The sequence below is a fragment of the Hypomesus nipponensis genome, chromosome 27, assembly GCF_054491055.1.
Source record: "Hypomesus nipponensis isolate SF chromosome 27, ASM5449105v1, whole genome shotgun sequence".
NCBI classification, from domain to species: domain Eukaryota; kingdom Metazoa; phylum Chordata; class Actinopteri; order Osmeriformes; family Osmeridae; genus Hypomesus; species Hypomesus nipponensis.
Genome location: NC_140387.1, coordinates 1,645,001 through 1,665,486, shown reverse-complemented (window position 1 = coordinate 1,665,486; position 20,486 = coordinate 1,645,001). Strand labels below are relative to the sequence as shown.

The window sequence follows — 20,486 nt, the reverse complement described above, 5'->3', positions numbered from 1 at the left end:
ATTAAGCATCCCTTTTGAACACGATATGTTCTGTGTTGGAAATAAAGAAGAGTTATTCATCAAGTGATTTCAAGGAAAGCCTTTGAATCCGCTGCTCTATTCATACACTCGACGCCTGGTCATGTTTAGCGGTGAATGGAGCACCAGAAAGCAGCTGTCAAAAGAAAAGAGAAACGTCCTTCTCTTCGTCCCTCATCGCTTGCCATAATGCATTGTTTTCACACGCGCGCATGCGCACTCACCCTTGCCAGAGACGTCCACATTCCCCGCCTGAGCCTCAAAGCAGAAACTAACGCGTTAGCCAGTTAGCCGTTCATTTATGTTTTCTTTACTACATCGTGTGCAAAAAACTCACAGTGAAAAAATATATATATGTCAAGTTTGAGATCGGTTGATTCAATCAAAGCACTGCGTGAAACACTGCGATTGCAGGTCGACTAACGTCAGACTCTACCACGGTGAGTACCCGTAAATGTATTGTTTGAATGGGTGATCAACGTAGCCAGCTAACGCTAGCTAGCAATCCAGCTAGCTCACTATTTTGTCAATTGTGCGTAGCGCTACGGTAGCTGTAGTCATGTCGAGGTCGATATTGAGCTTTGCAAGATTTCAGTGGGGCAACTGTTGATTACCATACATCCTACAAGTCATGTTCTTTGGGGACTTCGAACCATTTTTACTCTACAGGCCTCTTATTTTTCCCAGCCTGCCAATGCATGAACGGGCCACCCAGCTAGCTTGCTAGCTAGCTTAAGTTCCATGCAGTTCCTCGTAACACGAGCGCACCTTGCAGTTCAGGTAGGTAATCGCTGGCCCTGACCAGGAAAGGCTTGCTAGGGAATCTGATCAGTAGCGAAATATTATAGATATTAACCAAACCCACCAGCCCTATCCCTGATCAGTGAGACCTTAATGTACCTTTTCACTATAATCGTTTGATCTTGTCCACGTATGTGATGCTGGGGGCCAGCTAGTCTGAGCTAACAACCGAAATGTCGCCACTGTACCTCATTTAAAATAGCCAACACGACGTTGTATCTACATCCACATATTCCTCTATTCACAGTAACCATGTGAATGCGATGCGATTGTTTTATGGGACGGTTTTCGATGTTTCAGAGTGCTTGTCACTCAGCGCTTCCTGAGACCAACCCCGCTCGCCCCCCCCTGCAGCAGCGCCATGGCAACAGAGGAGAAAAAACCAGACACGGAATCCACAAAATCTCAAAATGCGTCTTCAGCTAGCCAGAGCAAGGTATAGACCCCGTTAAGATAAACACATAATTACAAACATCTCACTCAGATCACAGAATTGCACTTGTGTTTGTGGTCCCAGAATGTCGGTTAAAGTCAAGTTGTGTTGACTAATCTCAAATATATGTTATTCCTGATTTAATAACTTTTTTTTCTTTTCTTCTTTTTTATCTCTGTTCTTGGATAGTCTGCCCCTGCCAAACCGAACTACACCCTCAAATTCACACTAGCTGGACACACAAAAGCGGTGTCCTCTGTCAAGTTTAGTCCCAGTGGGGAATGGCTTGCTAGCTCATGTAAGTACCTTTGCTGTCCTTGTAGCTAGGTAGACACAGTCCAGGGAAGACACCTATATATGATCTCCTATGGATGTTTGAAGTAGCCTCTGCAGACCGTTTCACCCTTGAGGTCGTTTGAATACCTTTTATTATAATCAATTGCGTTGATGTCTAAAAATGACTCTCTTTTTTCAGCTGCGGATAAACTCATCAAGATTTGGGGAGCATATGACGGAAAGTTTGAGAAAACAATATCTGGACACAAACTTGTGAGTTAAGGATTGTTTCCCTCAATACGGCTTGATGCGTAATGTATGTTGTGGTTATTTTTGCCTCTCTAGGTTTTTTCAAAAGATTCTGTGGTTTGGGAGTTATTGTACTGAAACCCTGTATATGAATAGTATCTTCAAAACCAAATCACAACACAGATATCAGTCCCTCATGCTGGCTTTATGAAATTGTATGTTTATAATTAGATATAAAGTATTTCCTTTGTCATTGACCATTTTCTGCTTTAAAATTGATTTTGTAAGCATCAATTTAGGCACTGGTACCGTTTCAAAAGTGACGCTCTCAGTCTCCTGCAGACCCCCAGTCCTAACAGGTCTCCTGCAGACCCCCAGTCCTAACAGGTCTCCTGCAGACCCCCAGTCCTAACAGGTCTCCTGCAGACCCCCAGTCCTAACAAGTCTCCTGTCCCCTGCAGGGCATCTCTGACGTGGCTTGGTCCTCAGACTCCAACCTGCTGGTGTCGGCGTCCGACGACAAGACCCTGAAGATCTGGGACGTGAGCTCTGTAAGACCCCCGGAGCAGACACACGCGACCAGGGAGACAGAGTAGTGGAACAGGGGGAGGGTTAGTGGAACAGGGGGAGGGTTAGTGGAACAGGGGGAGGGTTAGTGGAACAGGGGGAGGGTTAGTGGAACAGGGGGAGGGTTAGTGGAACAGGGGAGGGTTAGTGGAACAGGGGGAGGGTTAGTGGAACAGGGGGAGGGTTAGTGGAACAGGGGGAGGGTTAGTGGAACAGGGGGGAGGGTTAGTGGAACAGGGGGAGGGTTAGTGGAACAGGGGGAGGGTTAGTGGAACAGGGGGAGGGTTAGTGGAACAGGGGGAGGGTTAGTGGAACAGGGGGAGGGTTAGTGGAACAGGGGGAGGGTTAGTGGAACAGGGGGAGGGTTAGTGGAACAGGGGGAGGGTTAGTGGAACAGGGGGAGGGTTAGTGGAACAGGGGGAGGGTTAGTGGAACAGGGGGAGGGTTAGTGGAACAGGGGAAGGGTTAGTGGAACAGGGGGAGGGTTAGTGGAACAGGGGGAGGGTTAGTGGAACAGGGGGAGGGTTAGTGGAACAGGGGGAGGGTTAGTGGAACAGGGGGAGGGTTAGTGGAACAGGGGGAGGGTTAGTGGAACAGGGGGAGGGTTAGTGGAACAGGGGGAGGGTTAGTGGAACAGGGGAGGGTTAGTGGAACAGGGGGAGGGTTAGTCAGTGTCTCTGTGTCGCGTCCCCATACTGGGACTCAGAAACTCTGGTCCTGTTTGTTTTCCAGCTGGTTAGACAGGCGCATGTGAATTGAAACATTCTCCCAACGCGAGGCGGGCATGTTTGAAAATGCACGTTCCGTTGCTCTCTATGTTGTCGATTGTCACGTTGTCTCTGGGCAAAGAAGTAAGGACTAAGTCATTTTATATTACCATGGAAACTGGAAGTCTAGCATTCATTCAACATGGCGTTGCTGTGGTTATTGGATGCTATTTTCAGAGGGATTATGTTGCCACAGCCCCCCCACTAAGAGCTGCTTCCTTCCTTAACGCAGGGGAAGTGTTTGAAGACTCTGAAAGGCCACAGCAACTACGTGTTCTGCTGTAACTTCAACCCCCAGTCCAACCTCATCGTGTCTGGATCGGTGAGACACACACACACACACACACACTGACAACCCTGCCCACGCTCTGGGTCTGTGTTTACCCTTGACTCTCGTGTGTGATTCATGTTAACGTGTGTGTTTTTCTGTCCAGTTCGACGAGAGCGTACGGATATGGGACGTGAAGACCGGCAAGTGTCTGAAGACTCTGCCGGCCCACTCTGACCCCGTATCTGCAGTGAGTACTTCACTTGACTTCACATTCAGACTGTCTGCTGTGATTGGTCACCTGGCTGGATGCACGTTCAGACCCTCTACATCTCTGCTGTGATTGGTCACCTGGCTGGATGCACGTTCAGACCCTCTACATCTCTGCTGTGATTGGTCACCTGGCTGGATGCACGTTCAGACCCTCTACATCTCTGCTGTGATTGGTCACCTGGCTGGATGCACATTCTTTGTGCATCCTTTGTGGTTAGGTACCCCCGACAGGGGAGCAGGTGTACGTGTCTGGTCGTGGTCCTGAACCCAGGCGACAGCTTCTCATGGTCGTGTCTTTGTCCTGCAGGTTCATTTCAACAGAGACGGCTCTCTCATCGTCTCCAGCAGTTACGATGGCCTTTGGTGAATATCTGAAACCTTCCTCTGTTCCCTCATAGCATGTTCTCATGGGCTACAGCCCCCCCCCCCCCCATATACATCACTTAGTATGCATGCGACTGCCAAAGGAATACAGTATTATTTATAAGATAACATCCATGAATACAACCCCAGGTGTTAATGTGATTTTAGACATTCATGTTGAGTCATAACTGGTTCTAATGACATCGTTTGTTTGCAGTCGCATCTGGGACACGGCGTCAGGACAGTGTTTGAAAACTCTCATTGGTGAGCAACACTTTCCTGTAACTCAACACCCGCGCTAGCCTCATCCGAGCTAGCCTCACCCGCGCTAGCCTCACCCGCGCTAGCCTCATCCGCGCTAGCCTCACCCGCGCTAGCCTCACCCGCGCAAGCCTCACCTGGTAAAGTTCAGAAGTTTGATTTTGTGGCTTTTTCCTGACATGTAGACGATGACAACCCTCCAGTATCGTTTGTGAAGTTTTCACCCAACGGCAAATACATCTTGGCTGCCACATTGGACAAGTGAGTATTTAGTTTTTCTCCACGCACCTCTCAGTCTAGTGACGTGTTGTGTCGTGTTTCTCATCGCCACTAGAGGGCGCTTCACGAGTGATTAATGTCTCCTTGGGTTTGTGGAAAAGCTTGAAAGTTAGTGAGACTTCTAAACTCAGATTTGTGCTATATAAAGATGTGATGCTATTGAGTTGACCTATTTCCCCCCCCACACAGCACCTTGAAGCTATGGGATTACAGCAAAGGAAAGGTAAATATAATTGTACACTCTTTATTTATTCATATTAATCCATAAGTGTGTTTGAGATATTTCTGATCCGTGTGTTTTAACGCTCATGTTTTCTTTTTTGAACAGTGTTTAAAAACGTACACCTGCCACAAAAACGAGAAGTACTGCATCTTTGCCAATTTCTCAGTCACGGGAGGAAAGGTAAAGATCTTTTCATGCGTTTACAACCTGTGTTCACGTTCTGGAAGTCGTACGACTGTCTGCTGTGATGTTATTAGCTGCTGTACCATCCTAACCTGTCTGTCTGTCTGTCTGTCTGTCTGTCTGTGTCTTCCTCAGTGGATTGTGTCTGGCTCAGAGGACAACATGGTGTACATCTGGAACCTGCAGACCAAGGAGATCGTCCAGAAGCTCCAAGGCCACACAGGTAGACACCCAGGGGTGGTGCAGGGGTCACCAGGGGTCAGGGTGGTAACTAGGGGTCAAGGTGGTGCAGGGGTCACCAGGGGTCAGGGTGGTAACTAGGGGTCACTAGGGGTCAAGGTGGTGCAGGGGTCACCAGGGGTCAGGGTGGTAACTAGGGGTCAGGGTGGTAACTAGGGGTCAGGGTGGTAACTAGGGGTCAGGGTGGTAACTAGGGGTCAAGGTGGTAACTAGGGGTCAAGGTGGTGCAGGGGTCACCAGGGGTCAGGGTGGTAACTAGGGGTCAGGGTGGTCACTAGGGGTCAAGGTGGTGCAGGGGTCACCAGGGGGCAGGTTGGGCCAGGGGTAGGTGGACTGGAGTTGATGGTCCACATATAGGAGATCCTCAGAAACTAAGTCCAGCTCATAACCAGATCTATTAAACTAGGATGCGTATGACTGTCCTCTCTCCCTCTCCCTCGTCCCCTGATCTCCCCCGCCTGCCTCCCACCCCTCCCAGATGTGGTCATCTCGACAGCCTGTCACCCCACAGAAAACATCATCGCATCGGCAGCGTTGGAAAACGACAAAACCATCAAACTGTGGAAGAGTGATTGCTAAGCCCCGCCCCGCCTCTGCACAGCCACCATTTATTTTATATGTATGTGTTTTATTTCCCCCCCCCCCCCCATTTTTTTTTTAAATATTAAAACAAAAACAAAAAAAATGAAAGGAGGAAACAGGACTTTGTTTTTTGAGGAGCTTTGTGTTGGTCGGAGTCTCTGGCCTTGAAGACCAAAACACATCTCGAGGTTCAGCCCTTCTCCTGGACTACAAGATGACCTGTCGACAACCTGTGGAACCAGCACACACTAACACACATCTCTGGCTCTCTCTCACGCTACAAGTATTCTGTCTCTGGCACTCTATCACATGCAAACACAGGTCTGAATTCTGCCTCCCTGTCTTAACGTGTCACAAACAGAATTGATAGACTGGGCTGAAGTCTGAGATGCAGTTCAGTCTTTCTCTCTCATCTGCCTTTTTCTCTTCTCTCTGTCTCCCCCCCCTCCCTCCTATCCCCGCACCAAGAAGAAACTACCTACACTGCAGTGATATTTATTTATGATCACTCGTCTATCTCACGTCCTCTTTTGGAAACGGACACCCACGTCGGTGCTGTTACTGGTCGACCGAGGTGTCTCAACGCTGCTGACGGCACCCTCTGTCTCTGTCGTGGGGCCGTCACAGCGTGGTGGACGTGGGGCCCGTCACAGCGTGGTGGACGTGGAGCCGTGTCACGTCTGCAGTCAGGATGCGGTTCCACACTGTTTACGGCCCTCAGTAGCTTATCTCACTGGTCAAGGGATTTTTTTGTATTGGCCTGTTTTATAAGATGTTGTCAGACTTCATACGGAAGGGCGTTGTGGTGCTTTACATTTAAAACGTTTGAACGCTATGGCTCCTGGGTTAAAAAAGGAGATTAATTGGAAGTTCTGGTAACCAAGCAAAGTTCAATGGTGGATTTGGAGCTGTGTGTCTGTTGTCATAGCTCCCGGTCTGCATCCATCTTTTTCTTCTCGGTTGTTTGGAGCTTAAGTAACTTGACTGTTGTGTCAGTTTGATAGCTAAAGAAAAGAAGACAGTTGTATTTTGTTGTAAAAAAAAAAAAATCACTGACACTTTTTTTTTCTTCTTGTGTTTGGAAATTTTGATATTTTTTGTATTTTTTCCCCCCGTTTAGGACTATCAGAACTAAACTTGAAACGACCTGGTTTTGATTTTCCAGCCTAGTGACCAAATCCAAGTATTTCACCGTAGGCTACTCTTTATTCTGTATATATGATTACATTCGACATATGTATTAGTATTTGTTAGATGAGCAACGTTTGTGCTCGCTGTACTGTTGTCTGGAACTGTCTTAATAGCTAGTACTTCCACACAGACTCGATTTCTCTCTGCTTTTACGTTCTGGACTTTCATTTCTGCAGTCGAGTGAAGGGCTGGGCAGAATCTTGTATCTGCATTTAGTCGACATGGATTTTGTGAAATTACATTTGCATCTGACAGCTATAACCTGTGTGACTTAATAAATAACGTTTTTTTAAGATGTACTGTGAGGTATTGTCCTGATTTAGAATATGTAAAGACAAATGGAGATTTGATCTGGATTATGATACAGATTATAAACTGTGGTATCGGCCCGGAAACGCCAAACTAAGGGTTACTAAAAGTTCCAACAGAGACGATAAATCAGAAATTAGAGAAAACAATAACTTTCAGATTTTTTTTTATAATCTTTTTTTTTTTTTTGATGAAAGATAAAACATCAGAACAACCCACAACGGACAGAGGACACAATTCCATATCCTTGAAAATAGACAAAAATAGAATAAAGAGGACAATCTCATCTTTTAGCGACAGGCTGAAAAAAGGCAAAGGTGAGGCGACGGAGTGAGTATTGTTTGTGAACTCCTTTCTCACTCTTTCAGTCTAAACTTTTCCCCTCTCCACACCCCCATTTTATATCAACATTTACACAAACAATGTATACAACAGACCACAGAAGGCGGGAGGAACAGAGTACATAAGCAGGGGAATAGAATTACCTTTGTACAAAAATAGATATTTTTTTTCGTCTTCTTCTTAGGACATGTTATGTTACGTTGCTATGCCACAGGGAAAGCGGTGATTGTGTTGTTAACTCAGCTTATTTCTGATTACATCATTGGACATACAAGCCAAGCAACAAGTACGCCTACAGTTTGTTGTGTGTTTTTCTTTCTTTCTTTTTCCCGCTGCCTTCGTCGTCCCACTGGCCTTCCGGGAGCTGGTGATCGTGTCTTAGGATTCGGAGCTGCTGGTATAATGCTGGTTGATTTTTGCTCTCGGAAAATGGATGTCGAATGCAAAAATCCAAGACGTCACTTAAGAAAAACGCTCAGAAAACGACAGTTTGAACACTAAGATATCTGACCAGGCCCAGAGCAGTTTAGACTGTTAATACTCGTCTCCCTCCCGCTAAAATCAACAGGAAATACTCAAACAGATTTATAGATATTTATAAGTATATACACATGTACATATAAACAAAATAGAGCTTTACGGTATATAAAGCATGTATGTAGGTAATCATACTATCTAGGTCATCGTCTCGTTACCAAGTCCTGCAGGAGAGAGAGCGTGCGCCTCGTCCTATGGCTTTATCATACCCGGGGTTTCCAATCACAGTAAACTGATCTAGGTCGATGAGATCTTCCTCTCCTGAATGCGTGTCTGATGCACTTTGCCAAAGTTGAGTAACTTTTTCCTGAAACTAATGAACCTCGTTTTTTGCTCAGATGTTTTACGGTTGGTATACGAATTGAGGCCAACCTGTTTAGGTGGAGAACATGATGATGGAACAGAATGGGGACGAGTGCTTACGTTGGTGTCATTTCAGCCAATCCGTTTGTTTCATGTTCTCTGACAGACATGCTCCATTAATACAGATACGGATGTGAAGATAAAAGTCAATACCGGAACCAGGATTGTTCAAAATAACCTCGTTAAAACACACGAGTCAATGGTAAACATCCAGACGATGTTATTGCCGGGGAATTCAGTCATCAAGTGGGGAAAAAAACCACAGAGGCCTTGTCAGAGCAGGAGGAGAATGGAACACGGAGAGTGGAAAAGTGCCGTTTCTGAATAAATACTTGTACAAAATTCAAGTAGCGTTGCAGTACTGCGCGCCTGTCACTTGAGGGAAGCCACGCAGCGTTTCAGTAGCAACCCAGATCTCTCTCCGTCTCCCTCTTTCTGTCTCTCTCTCTCCTCTCTGTCTCTGTCTTTGTCTCTCTCCCTCTCCCCACCTCCCCCCCCCCTCTCTCTCTCTCTTGAACCCTTCTTAGTCTTTTAGCTTTTGTCCTGCTCTCCATCCTGTCTGTCTCCATCCTGTCTCCTGTCTGTCTGTCTCCATCCTGTCTGTCTCCATCCTGTCTGTCTCCAGTCTGTCTGTCTCCAGTCTGTCTGTCTCCTGTCTGTCTGTCTCCAGTCTGTCTGTCTCCAGTCTGTCTGTCTCCATCCTGTCTGTCTCCTGTCTGTCTGTCTCCAGTCTGTCTGTCTCCAGTCTGTCTGTCTCCATCCTGTCTGTCTCCTGTCTGTCTGTCTCCAGTCTGTCTGTCTCCAGTCTGTCTGTCTCCATCCTGTCTGTCTCATGGTGGATAAACCTCAGAGTCTCAGACCACAGTGCTCACTTCAGCCTGCTGGGACTGGCCCACCACACCACGGACAATCTTTGGAAATACACTTGATGCATAGTTTTGCAGCAGCCGGACCACAGAAAGAAAAAAGAAAAACCGTGAAACACAACAGAGGGCTTGTAGTGCTGTTTACACATGATGTCAGATCTTCAAAATGTCAGAGATGGAGTGTGATGACGGTGGGGTGAAAAGGATGGGTGTGAGGAGGGGGGAGGGTGGAGGAGAGGGGGTCGACAGCCTTGTTTAAACCCTCTGTTCACCCCCGCTCCACTCCCACCCTTCGCGCTGTTGCCCCCACCTGGCCCGGAGGTGCAATGACACGATGAAATCATCCCCTGCCTCGCCCTCCACCAAAACACCTCAGAGTTGGCTCAGCTGTGAAAACAAGCGCCCCCAACCTCGTCCTGCTCCGTGATAGGCTGAGGGGCGTGAGGGAGGAGGTCAGGTGATGTCGGACAGGTCACAACAGAGGTACAACTGCACGTATAAAAATCCTGTCAATACTGTTAGGGTTGTAATGTTTCCTGTACAGGTAGATGTTGGTTCTAAAGCTCAGTCCATCTGTAGGGAGGAGCGAGGTCATTGAATGTGGAGGGGGCGATGCTCTGATGTAATTCACAGGTGTGTGTGTGTGCAGGGATGTGACAGAGACACGACCTGAAGCTCTCTGCTCAGATCACACAGGGTTTCCCTTCAGGTTCGTCTTCGCCTCAATCGAACCGTCCGCCAGTTTCTTCATTTCGTGGTCCCCTTTACTTCCAGAAGAGAAATTAGGATGTTTTTCATTTCAACGTTAATACAAAAAAGCACAGTGTGAACTCCAGGTTCTCTCCTGGTCCTGAGGCACAGTCTTCCAGACAGACACCGTGGCAGGGTACCCATGATGCAGTGCGTCACCAGGGTACCCATGATGCAATGCGTCACCAGGGTACCCATGATGCAATGCGTCACCAGGGTACCCATGATGCAATGCGTCACCAGGGTACCCATGATGCAGTGCGTCACCAGGGTACCCATGATGCAGTGCGTCCCCCCGCCTCCCTGGGATGATCGACCCAGACGAGATCAAACCTGCTGATTTAGACTCCTGAGGAGCTGTCGTCTTCGCTGAACCCCTCTCCCAGAACACACACCCAGCCCTGCCGTCACCAGAACCCACCGGGCCGGACACGTTTCTGGGGCCGGTACACGGAGCCCTTCCCTTTCCCTAGCTTGTCCTGAACGTGAGCCAATCACAGCACCAGCCAGGGACCGCGGGTCCTCGACATGTGCTGCCACATGGGCGTTATGACCTCCGACCCCTGGACGCCCTGTGACAGACTGGATCCCCTCTGGGTTGGACCCTGAGAGACTTGGTCTCCACACATCTCCTACTCAGTCAGGCCCCTACCAGTCCACTGTGGTCTCTCAGTTCACCTCATGAGTTACATATATATATATATATTTTATATATATATGTATATTTCGTATTTATATCTTTGTACAATGTATAAAACAGTCCCAGGTCCAATTCGGTTCTCGTTTCTTGTTTTTCAAACACATGAAAGTCGAGTCGACGGAGTTCGGACCCTCGCCCCCTTCCCCCCCCCCCCCCCCCCGGCGTTTCCTGGTCCGATGAAGTCCCCCACGATCTGTCTGTCTCTGCAGGAGGGGTGCTCTCAGGCCCCCCTGTCATGTCCCAGGGGCGTGAGGGCCGGGGGAGGGGGGGGCGGGGCGCTGGTGGCCTCCCTGCCATCAGGAGGTCATCTGGTGCGGAGCTTCCAGCATCTCCATCAGGAAGGTATCGATGGGCGTGTCCCCGATAAGCTTGAAGAAGAACAGGTGTTCCAGACACTTCAGCCCGATGGAACGCAGCGCTGGTAACCGTAGCAACAGCTTGGCGAACCTGGCAACGCAGTGGGGACACAGAGAGAGAACTCGGTGATGAGGGAACTCGTTGGGGGGCGGGGCTTAGGGGGTGGGGGTGGGGGGTGGGGGGGGTGGGGTAACTGTACCTGCCAGGCTGGTCTGGGTACTTGTGTTTGCAGTATGCTTCCAGGGAGGCGTAAACCTTCTCTCTCAGAGTCTCCACCTCCCCTGGGTTAGACAGGCCTTTAGAGTCTGAGGACACACACACACACAGATCTTTACACTTCTCACTCTACACCACAATTCTCACTTCCCAAGTAATGTCCCTGTGTGTGTGTGTGTGTGGATGGGGTGTGTGTGTGTGTGTGGATGGGGTGTGTGTGTGTGTGGATGGAGTGTGTGTGTGTGGCACCACTCCAGTAGCATGGATCAGAGGGGATAGAAGGTCAATGGTTTTATGATGCAGGGCTGAGTAGCATCGTGGAAACAGCTCTGCTAGTCGAGGGCTGCAAGGCTGAGGGGCTGGTTAGAGGCCATGAGGAGGTCGTTTAGAGGCTGTTTGGAGGCAGTGAGAGTGAGAGCAGGAGGGGGAGGGAGGGAGGTACCTGGGTTGAAGAGGACGATGGCTCTCAGACAGCCCAGCTCCGTTTTGTCCATCTGCATGTCTCTCATCTTCGACACCAGCTCCGTCAACACCCTGCACCACACACACACACACACACACACACACACACACACACAGAAGTTACACACTACGCAACCCTCTCATCTACACACCAGGAGCCCTTTTAGAATTCCCAGAATCCCTCAAGGTTGACGCAACACTGACATCACCGGCAGTTTCTGGTGTTTGACCTTTCAAACTCCTCACCCCTCTTTGACTCCACCCCCTCCCCCCTCGTCTTATTCATTGTTCCACTCTGAGAGGAAAGCCAATTGGGGCTTTTAGTTCATCCTGATTCAATCTGCCCTGAGGAACAAAGAGGGTGGAAGAGACAGAAGTGTCCGAGTCAACCATCGTCACCATCAGCAGGGTGGAGCAGAGGAGCAGATAGAGATATGTTATCAGTGTGTCGCATCTTAATGTGTCCCCCGGTTAAAGCTGAGATGGAACCCTTGTTTTGGAAGGGAACTAGCACTACGCTAACGAACCTACTCATAACACAGGGTCTCAGAGAGAGAGAGGGGGGGTGGGGGAGAGAGATGGAGGGAGAGGGAATGACAGAGGTCAGCATCTGTCTAGAATATCAAGGCCTGATCAGAGATTGCTCTCTGAGGTCTGTGGTTTCATCACCATACAGCATGGAGGGATGACTACTTCTGACAGCCTGCGCTCCTTTCAGGTCATGTGACCCTCTCAGTCACGTGATCTTAGTCCCTTCTGCTACAGAGCATCTTCACGAATGTGTGAGGGGTGTGTGTGTGTGTGTGAGGCTGTACCTGTCGAAGATAGCCCCCACCCCTGCGGTGTGGGCACTGTTGCGGTGCACGTGCAGCCCTGTGGCCAGCAGGATCCCATCCTTCACACTGATGGAGCGGTGAGAGAAGGAGGCTATGAGGAGCTCGTTCCATCCTGAGAGAGAGAGAGAGAGAGAGAGAGGGGAGAGGGGGGAGGTGGAGAGAGAGGGGAGGTGGAGAGGGAGGGAGGAAGAGAGAGAGAGAGGGACAAAAAGGGAGGGAGAGAGAGAGTATTAAGAGAAAGCACCACCCCCCAAAAAAGAAAAACACAACAAAGTGGTATTCAACACCAGAGCTAAATCCAACTGACAACAAAAGGGGAATTCTGATTAATCAATTAGGCGTTTGAGTCGTCTTCTTCACGCTGGGCCACAGGTTATTAGCGAGACGCTTCAAACGCGCTCTCCGGAGCGACAAGCGTTTAAAAGGGCGAACGGCGTCTGCCAGCTCCATGACAACAGCGTGTCGATGTGTGAAGAGAGGGAAGCTGACTGACAGGGGCCCTTTAACTGTTCTGCCTAGCAACACTCTCTCTCTCTCCTCCTCCTCTCTCTCTCTCTCTCTCTCTCTCTCTCTCTCTCTCTCTCTCTCTCTCTCTCTCCCTCTCCCTCTCTCCCCCTCCCTCCATCCCTCTCTCTCTCTCCCTCTCTCCCCCCTCCCTCCCCCTCTCTCTCTCTCTCTCTCTCTCTCTCTCTCTCCAGAGTTGAAATGAGAATGAGATGGGATGGGAGGCTTTCATCTGTGAGACAGCAGAACTAAAGAGGCTATTTATAGAAAACCTGAGCGCCGAGAAGAGAGGATTGAGAGAGGAGGGGAGGGAGTGGAATAGAGCGACAGAGAGCAGGAAAGAGAGGAGGAGAGAGAGAGGAAAGAGAGGAGGAAAGAGAGAGAGGAGAGGGAGAAGGAAAGAGAGAGAGAGAGAGAGAGAGAGAGAGAGAAAGAGAGAGAGAAGAGGAGAGAGAGAGAGACAGAGAGAGAGACAGAGAGAGAGACAGAGAGAGAGAGAGAGGGAGAGAGAAAGAGAGAGAGAGAGAGAGAGAGAGAGAAAGGAGAGAGAGAGAGGAGAGCAGGGGAGAGAGAGAGAGAGTGAGAGAGAAAGAAAGAGAGAGAGAGAAAGCTCTAGAAGAGGTCTTTATCAGAGGTTCTCATTACTATGGCTATGGAGGAGAGAGTATATGAGATGGGAGACAAAGAGGAGGGCTCCTTATGAGCTGTCTCGAATGAAAAGCTGTAATTGGGGGCGACAGGCAGGCGACTGGAGAGCGACACTCGAAGAAAAGACCAAAGGCCTCAGCAGAAACCACGACGGCACGCAGAACCATCAGCACCGAGCAAGAGACAAGCGACTTGCTCTCGCTGCAGACAAGGCGGGCCCCCGCGCTACCCTGCCTGTCCACCGGGGGCAGAGCAGACTGGCACAGTGTGGGCACAGCTCAGAGGGAGAGCTGTCCAGAGGTCTTGGGCTTAACTCCCAGCCCTGTGCTGAGTGTGTGTAGCGTCTTCACTGACCTGCCCGCAGCAGGATGACCTGGTCATCCAAACCCAGCTGGGAGAAGTGAGGGATCCTCTTGGCCCACTCCACCAGGGTGAACAGCTGCTTGTCTGCAGCCTGGCAGATGTTGGTCACTGGGTCGTTAGGCTGCAGGACAAACACAGGTCAGGCTGCTACACATCTACACACACACACACACACACACACACACACACACACACACACACACACACACACACACACACACACACACACACACATTTTCCAAAATGCACAGTGTGATTTCCTACTTGTGTGTGTGTGTTGGGGTCTATTTCAGCAAAACCAGTTGGTATCATGTGGAGATGACTCTTTCAACCAGGTAATAAAGCTGTCAAACACACACAGACACCCACACACACACAGCTGTCAAAACATCTCCCAACACACACCCCCCTCTCCCCATCCCCCACACACACACACGCCCCCCCACACAAACACGCCCCCACACACACACACACGCCCCCACACACACACACCAGCGTGTAAACGATCCCCTCAGAGAGGGAGTGCGCAGGAAGACAAAACAAACAGTGTTTGTACCCCAGCCTCAGGGAGGAAATACCTGTAGAGATCTGCTGACGCTGGGAAACGACTCTCTGTGCAAGGCTGTCCTCTGAGACACTTCTACACAACGCCTGCTAGACTGTTCACAGAGCTTAGAAGGCACCAGCCAACACACACACACACACACACACAGCTAAGGAACGCGTGTGCTAGGCTCTTGAGGAAGATTCTTTGAGGGTTGAGAATAATGGAGGGGGCGTTGTTATTTTGGATGATTTAATAAGAGGTGAAGTTAGGTTCTAGGGTCAGGGTTGGGGGTTAGGGTTAGTTAGGTTCTAGGGTCAGGGTTGGGGGTTAGGGTTAGTTAGGTTCTAGGGTGGTGTGCTGTTGGGTAATATATCTGGCCTAAGAAGGAGACAGAAAGTGTGTGTGTGTGTGATAGAGATTGTGTGTTTGTGCAAGTGTGTGTGTGCATGAAAGGAACTAAAATGGCAGTGTGTTGACGAGGGCAAACAGACCTTAAGTGCCATAAACCATCAGAATAAAACAGTTCTTTAGTGACCTCCAGGGAAACCAGAGAAAGAGGAGGGGATCCACTCACATCCACACACACATCCAGTAAAGGAACCTCAATCACATTTGTTTATCAGAGTTGTCAGTCAAACATGCATTATTTATGTTGGTCCTTCGAGTCTGAATCAAAATCAGAGAAATACTACAGGACAGATTGATGATCTGTCATCATTTCCTCACAAACAGCCGGCCTCTCACTGTGGCATGAACTCCTCCAACAACAGCAGCAGCAGCCACAGAAACTTTTACCCAACTTCTCCTCCCCTCCCCTCCCTCCCTCTCCCCTCCCTCCCTCTCCCCTCCCTCTCCTCTCCCTCTCCCTCTCCCCTCCTCTCCTCTCCCAAATCCCACAGATTGAAGCTGAAAGCTCCCAGGATTCCAACATCAACTGGAGCTCTCAGGAGAAGATTAGCGTAAGACAAGGAAACTCATTCCACCAATCGCAGGCGTTTTCTCTTCATATACACAGACCTGGGACTATCCACTCCTCACACACACACACACACACACACACACACCCTCCCTTCTCACCCTCCCTCACCCTCCCTCCTCACCCTCCAGAACTCTCCCTTACTGTCTAGAAACACGAGAGGCTGGAATATGAAACAGTCACAACAGAAACAAAGACGCCACTGTTTTGAAAACCGAAAGTATTTCTGCTCCCCACCTCCCTCCTCTCCATCTTATAAATATTTCATCATCTGATCTTCGTGGGAGATGCGGACTGTTTGGCTCCGCGGCACGACAGTCTCCCCCCCCCTCCTCCTACACACACGTCCGTAAACATGTGCTAATTCAGCCCCAGACCAAACAGAGAACATCAGCGGGAGGGGGGGGAGGCAGCGGTCGAGTCTCACCGAGCCCCTCAGAGGACTACAACTCCCAGCGTCCTCGTCAGACACGGTGAGCCTCATGAATGCTGCATGAGGGGGCTGGCCAGGTTTCCCTCCCCGCTGCAGGGGGCTGACAGACAGGGTCTGACTCAGGAAACACCCCTGCTGTCAGGCCCTCCGCGCCTCCACCCCAGAGCCAGGGAGACCACCGGGTGGGGCTAGTGAGGGAGAGACCTCTGTCAGGAGACTGAGGGAGAGACAAGGGGGGGGGGGGTACTGAGGGAGTCCTGGGAGGTGAGGTGGAGGAAGAGGAGAGAGGGAGAGGAAGAGGAGAGAGGGAGAGGAAGAGGAGAGAGAGGAGAGGAGCGTGGGAGAGGAGAGAGGGAGAGGAAGAGGAGAGAGAGGAGAGTGGAGGAGGAAGAAGAAAGAGGAATAGGAGAGTGAGAGGAGAGAGGGAAAGGAGAGAGGGAGAGGAGAGAGGGAGAGAGAGAGAGAGAGGGAGAGGAGAGAGGGAGAGAGGGAGAGGAAGAGGAGAGAGAGAGAGGAGAGAGAGAGAGGAGAGGGAGAGGAGAGAGGGAGAGGAGAGGGAGAGGGAGAGGGAGAGGGAGAGGGAGAGGGAGAGGGAGAGGGAGAGGGAGAGGGAGAGGGAGAGGGAGAGGGAGAGGAGAGGGAGAGGGAGAGAGGGAGAGGAGAGGGAAAGAGACAAATAGAGGCGTGAGAGAAAAGAGTGAGAAAGTACAAGGAAAGACAGAGATGTTCATGTTTTTTACTCGGGGGGATAGAGAGAGCAGCACTGATCGCTTCCTGGAAGGAAGGAGGAGAGGCGGGGAGGAGGGGAGGAGGAGAGGGGGGGAGAAGGAGAGGAGGAGGGCATCTCTAGAGGTATCTCGCAAGCGAGAGAGAGAGATCTTCTCGTCTTCCTAAATGTCTGCCACAAACAGCAGTTTCTTCAACAGCCAAATCAAACGTTTGGGCTCTGCATTTTTCACAACAGCTTCCCACCCGCCACAAGCAGAAACGCCGAGCTTGCATACTGTCCTATGAAATTTTTATCACTGCTATGGAAGAGACGAAAACCGAGCTCAGTAAAATATTCATGCACCACCGTATAACAGCCTAACAACAAAGACAAACAGGGTACTCATTAGCAGCCAGATAGAGATGATTTTCTTCTTTGTCCCATTAGACTTGAAGTGTGTTCCAATAATAAATATCCTCCCAGTTGAGAGCAGAGCTGGGTTCCTCATTCACATTACTAACCCTACAGACAGAATCCAGGAAGTTAGACTCAGAAAACAGTTTAGGAGAGAAAACAGCTTCTAGCACGCAAGCTAGATAATACAGCACGACGTCCTAACCAGACAAACTGAGAAACAGAGAGCGTATGAGAGGGAGAGGATGAAAAGACAGAGAAAAAGAGAGAGAGAGAAATAGAAAAATGGGGAAAAACACAAAGAGAAAAAGAGAGGATGAAAGAGAGGAAGAGAGAGAAGATGAGAGGAGAGAGAGGATGATAGGGAGAGGAAGAGAAAGAGAAAACGATATACACAGCTAGATAGGACCTCCACACACACACACACACACACACACACCCCGTCCCCAGTGTGACAGAACGATAGTGTGTTCCCTCTCTCTGAAAGAAGGCCTTTCCTTGTGTGGCTGCAGGCCCTTTACTAACGCCTGTTTAACTCCTGTTCTAGGTCACCATGAGATAAACACACTTTATTCAGCTTGGCCAGACCCCAGCCATTAAACAGCGGCGGGCGCCCCTTCACCATGCACACTCAGGGCTCCTAGTCTGTGATTCATTATCCTTGGGGGGCAGGGGGTGGACCTGGGGGGGCAGGGGGTGGACCTGGGGGGGCAGGGGGTGGACCTGGGGGGGCAGGGGGGGGTGGACCTGGGGGGACAGGGGGGACAGGGGGGTTGGGGGGGCACCGTCAGGACACACCACACAGCAGAGAAACATTTCATCACTGTCCAGCGAGAATCAAAAAGAAACCAAGTGTCCATCCCTAACTTGTGACACAGTGACAGACAGGCAGACATACAGACAGGCAGGCAGACAGACAGGCAGACAGACAGGCAGGCAGACAGGCAGGCAGACAGACAGGCAGGCAGACAGACAGGCAGGCAGACAGCTGCTCTCTGGTGCAGGAGTCTGAGCCTGCGCAGACAGAGCGCTTTAGTGTGTCAGACCTGCCTCTCTCTCTCCCCCCTCTCTCTTTAATGTCAGAGCTCATCTTGTACATTTCCATCTAACCCAAAAATAGCTCGCATTTACTCTCATAACAGCCTGCACATCTCCACCATCACTGCATACGACAACCAAGACAAGACTGACTCTCTCTCTCTCTCTCTCTCTCTCTCTCTCTCTCTCTCTCTCTCTGTCTCTCTCTCTTTCTTTCTCCCTCTCCCTCTCCCTCTCCCCCTCTCTCTCTCTCTCTGCCCTCGCTCCTGTCTGGACCAGGTAGCTCCCCTCTCCACCACAAGGGGGCAGAGCGCTGTCAGGCATCTCGCAGGTGGGGGTTTATCAAAAAAGTGAACAAAAGATATCCATCTTGTTTCCCCTCAAGACTGACTCTCTCTCTCTCTCTCTCCCTCTCCCTCTCCCTCTCCCTCTCTCTCTCTCTCTCTCTCTCTCTCTCTCTCTCTCTCTCTCTCTCTCTCTCTCTCTCTCTCTCTCTCTCTCTCCCTCTTCCCCCCTCCACCTCCCTCTCCCCCTCCCCCTCCCCCTCCCCCTCCCCCTCCCCCTCCCCCTCCCCCTCTCCCTCTCCCTCTCCCTCTCCCTCTCCCTCTCCCTCTCGCTCTCCCTCTCTATCCCTCTCTCTATCCCTCTCCCTCCCTCTCTAACCACCCTGCAGACAGCCCGGCCAGACGACAGCCCCTCTGACTCACCGAGCTGGAGGGCAGGCCGAGGCTGGTCTCGATGTAGGTCTCTGTCTTGGGCTCCACAGCCAGCTCGGCCTCCAGGATCTTCTCCACCGGCATGTCCTCATTGACGGAGCAGCTGGACTCCACCTCCCCCTCGCTGCGCTCCTTGGCCCGCTGACGCTCCTCCTGGACCGCTGCATGTAACAACACTGGTTCCGGTCACTACTGCTGCTCACAGTGTGTGTGTGTGGATGTGTGTGTCTGTGGTGTGTGTGTGTTGTTGGGTAGATGTGTCTGTGGTGTGTGTGTGTGTGAAGTGAGAGTGAGCTTGCGTATGTGCAAGCGTGTGTGTTCCCACACGTGTGAGTGTAAAACTTGTGCGAGTGTGTGAGTTGAGTGCGTGTGGTGTGTGTGTGTGTGTGTGCTCGTCCTCCCTCCAGTGAAGAGGCCAAGACAGCAGTAGCTGAAGGCCTTTCTAAACATCAAGGGGGTTCCTCACGCCAGTCAAGATGAAAGCCTTCCACACTCCTCCTAATACAGGCTGGTCCACCAGCACCCGCCAGAACAAACAGCCAGCTGCTGTCACAGCGTCATACGTGGACACATGAATAATGAACCAGCCGTCAGCCCTCATCTGCATCTCACCTGCTTGCCAGATATTCGGTGACAGAACGGCTTTGAGGGAGAGGAATTGGATCAATGGAGACTTTGTGTAATGTCATGGAAGACTGCGGGGTAGGCAGGGGCCTCGCAGCATCTGCTCTCTGATTGGCTGGGCAAGGAGACACAGGAAGTGGTTTGTATGCTGAGCAGACACTGAGACTTGCTGTGGCCACGTTCCACCCTCAAGAAACTGTCTGTGTGTGTGTGTGTCTGTGAGTGTGTGTCTGTGTGTGTGTGTGTCTGTGTGTGTGTGTGAGTGTGTGTCTGTGTGTGTGTGAGTGTGTGTGTGTGTGTGTCTGTGTGTGTGAGTGTGGGTCTGTGTGTGTGTGTGAGTGTGTGTGTGTGTGTGAGTGTGTCTGTGTGTCTGTGTGTGTGAGTGTGTCTGTGTGTGTGAGTGTGTCTGTGTGTCTGTGTGTGTGTGTGTGTGTGAGTGTGTCTGTGTGTGTGTGTGTGAGTGTGTTTTCCACTTTAGAATGTTTCTAGTGAAATCCCCTCCTCTGTTGTCCCCAATCCTCCCCAAACACTAAACAACTGAACCGTATTCACACAGACACTTGTTGCTACACACATACTACTCCCTCCTTTCTCTCCCTCCCTTTCTCTCCTTCCCTCCCCCCCTCTCGTCCTGTTCCCCAATCCAAATCACAGGGGTAGGGGTGTGGTCGGGGGGGGGGGGGGGGGCAGGGAGGGGGGAAGGGGGAGGAAGGGGAGAGGAAAGGGGGAGGAAGGGGAGAGGAAGGGGAGAGGAAGGGGGGAGGAAGGGGGAGGAAGGGGAGGAAGGGGAGAGGAAGGGGGG

The 20,486-nt window shown here is 50.6% G+C and overlaps 2 protein-coding genes across 6 annotated transcripts in view; one reads left to right on the top strand and one right to left on the bottom strand.

Annotated features, from left to right (window-relative positions):
- Positions 1-230: 230 nt before the first annotated feature.
- wdr5 (WD repeat domain 5) lies at positions 231-7,273 on the top strand. 5 transcript variants are annotated; one of them, XR_014750945.1, is made up of 16 exons: positions 231-458; positions 688-798; positions 1,120-1,255; positions 1,442-1,550; positions 1,728-1,801; positions 2,239-2,328; positions 3,344-3,433; positions 3,546-3,629; positions 3,960-4,015; positions 4,233-4,279; positions 4,462-4,537; positions 4,745-4,778; positions 4,884-4,958; positions 5,097-5,184; positions 5,680-6,104; positions 6,255-7,273. XR_014750945.1 is itself a non-coding variant. In XM_084694123.1 (15 exons), exons 3-15 carry the CDS (start codon positions 1,181-1,183, stop codon positions 5,778-5,780), a joined length of 999 nt encoding a protein of 332 aa, XP_084550249.1. In that variant the 5' UTR covers positions 231-458; positions 706-798; positions 1,120-1,180; the 3' UTR covers positions 5,781-7,273. The 5 variants fall into 5 exon arrangements, 3 of the variants coding, with proteins under 3 accessions (XP_084550249.1, XP_084550247.1, XP_084550248.1); XR_014750944.1 differs by having other exon boundaries at positions 6,252-7,273; XM_084694123.1 differs by having other exon boundaries at positions 706-798; positions 5,680-7,273.
- Positions 7,274-7,432: 159 nt separating this feature from the next.
- rxraa (retinoid X receptor, alpha a) overlaps positions 7,433-20,486 on the bottom strand; it is a 75,142-nt gene continuing 62,088 nt past the window's right edge. Inside the window, exons 6-11 of the mRNA XM_084693404.1 lie at positions 19,052-19,221; positions 14,219-14,348; positions 12,692-12,824; positions 11,857-11,948; positions 11,398-11,503; positions 7,433-11,288 (exon numbers count right to left, since the gene is read on the bottom strand). Of these exons, the coding sequence (XP_084549530.1) occupies positions 11,138-11,288; positions 11,398-11,503; positions 11,857-11,948; positions 12,692-12,824; positions 14,219-14,348; positions 19,052-19,221 (782 nt within the window). The 3' untranslated portion in view covers positions 7,433-11,137. The remainder of the gene's footprint in view (positions 11,289-11,397; positions 11,504-11,856; positions 11,949-12,691; positions 12,825-14,218; positions 14,349-19,051; positions 19,222-20,486) is intronic.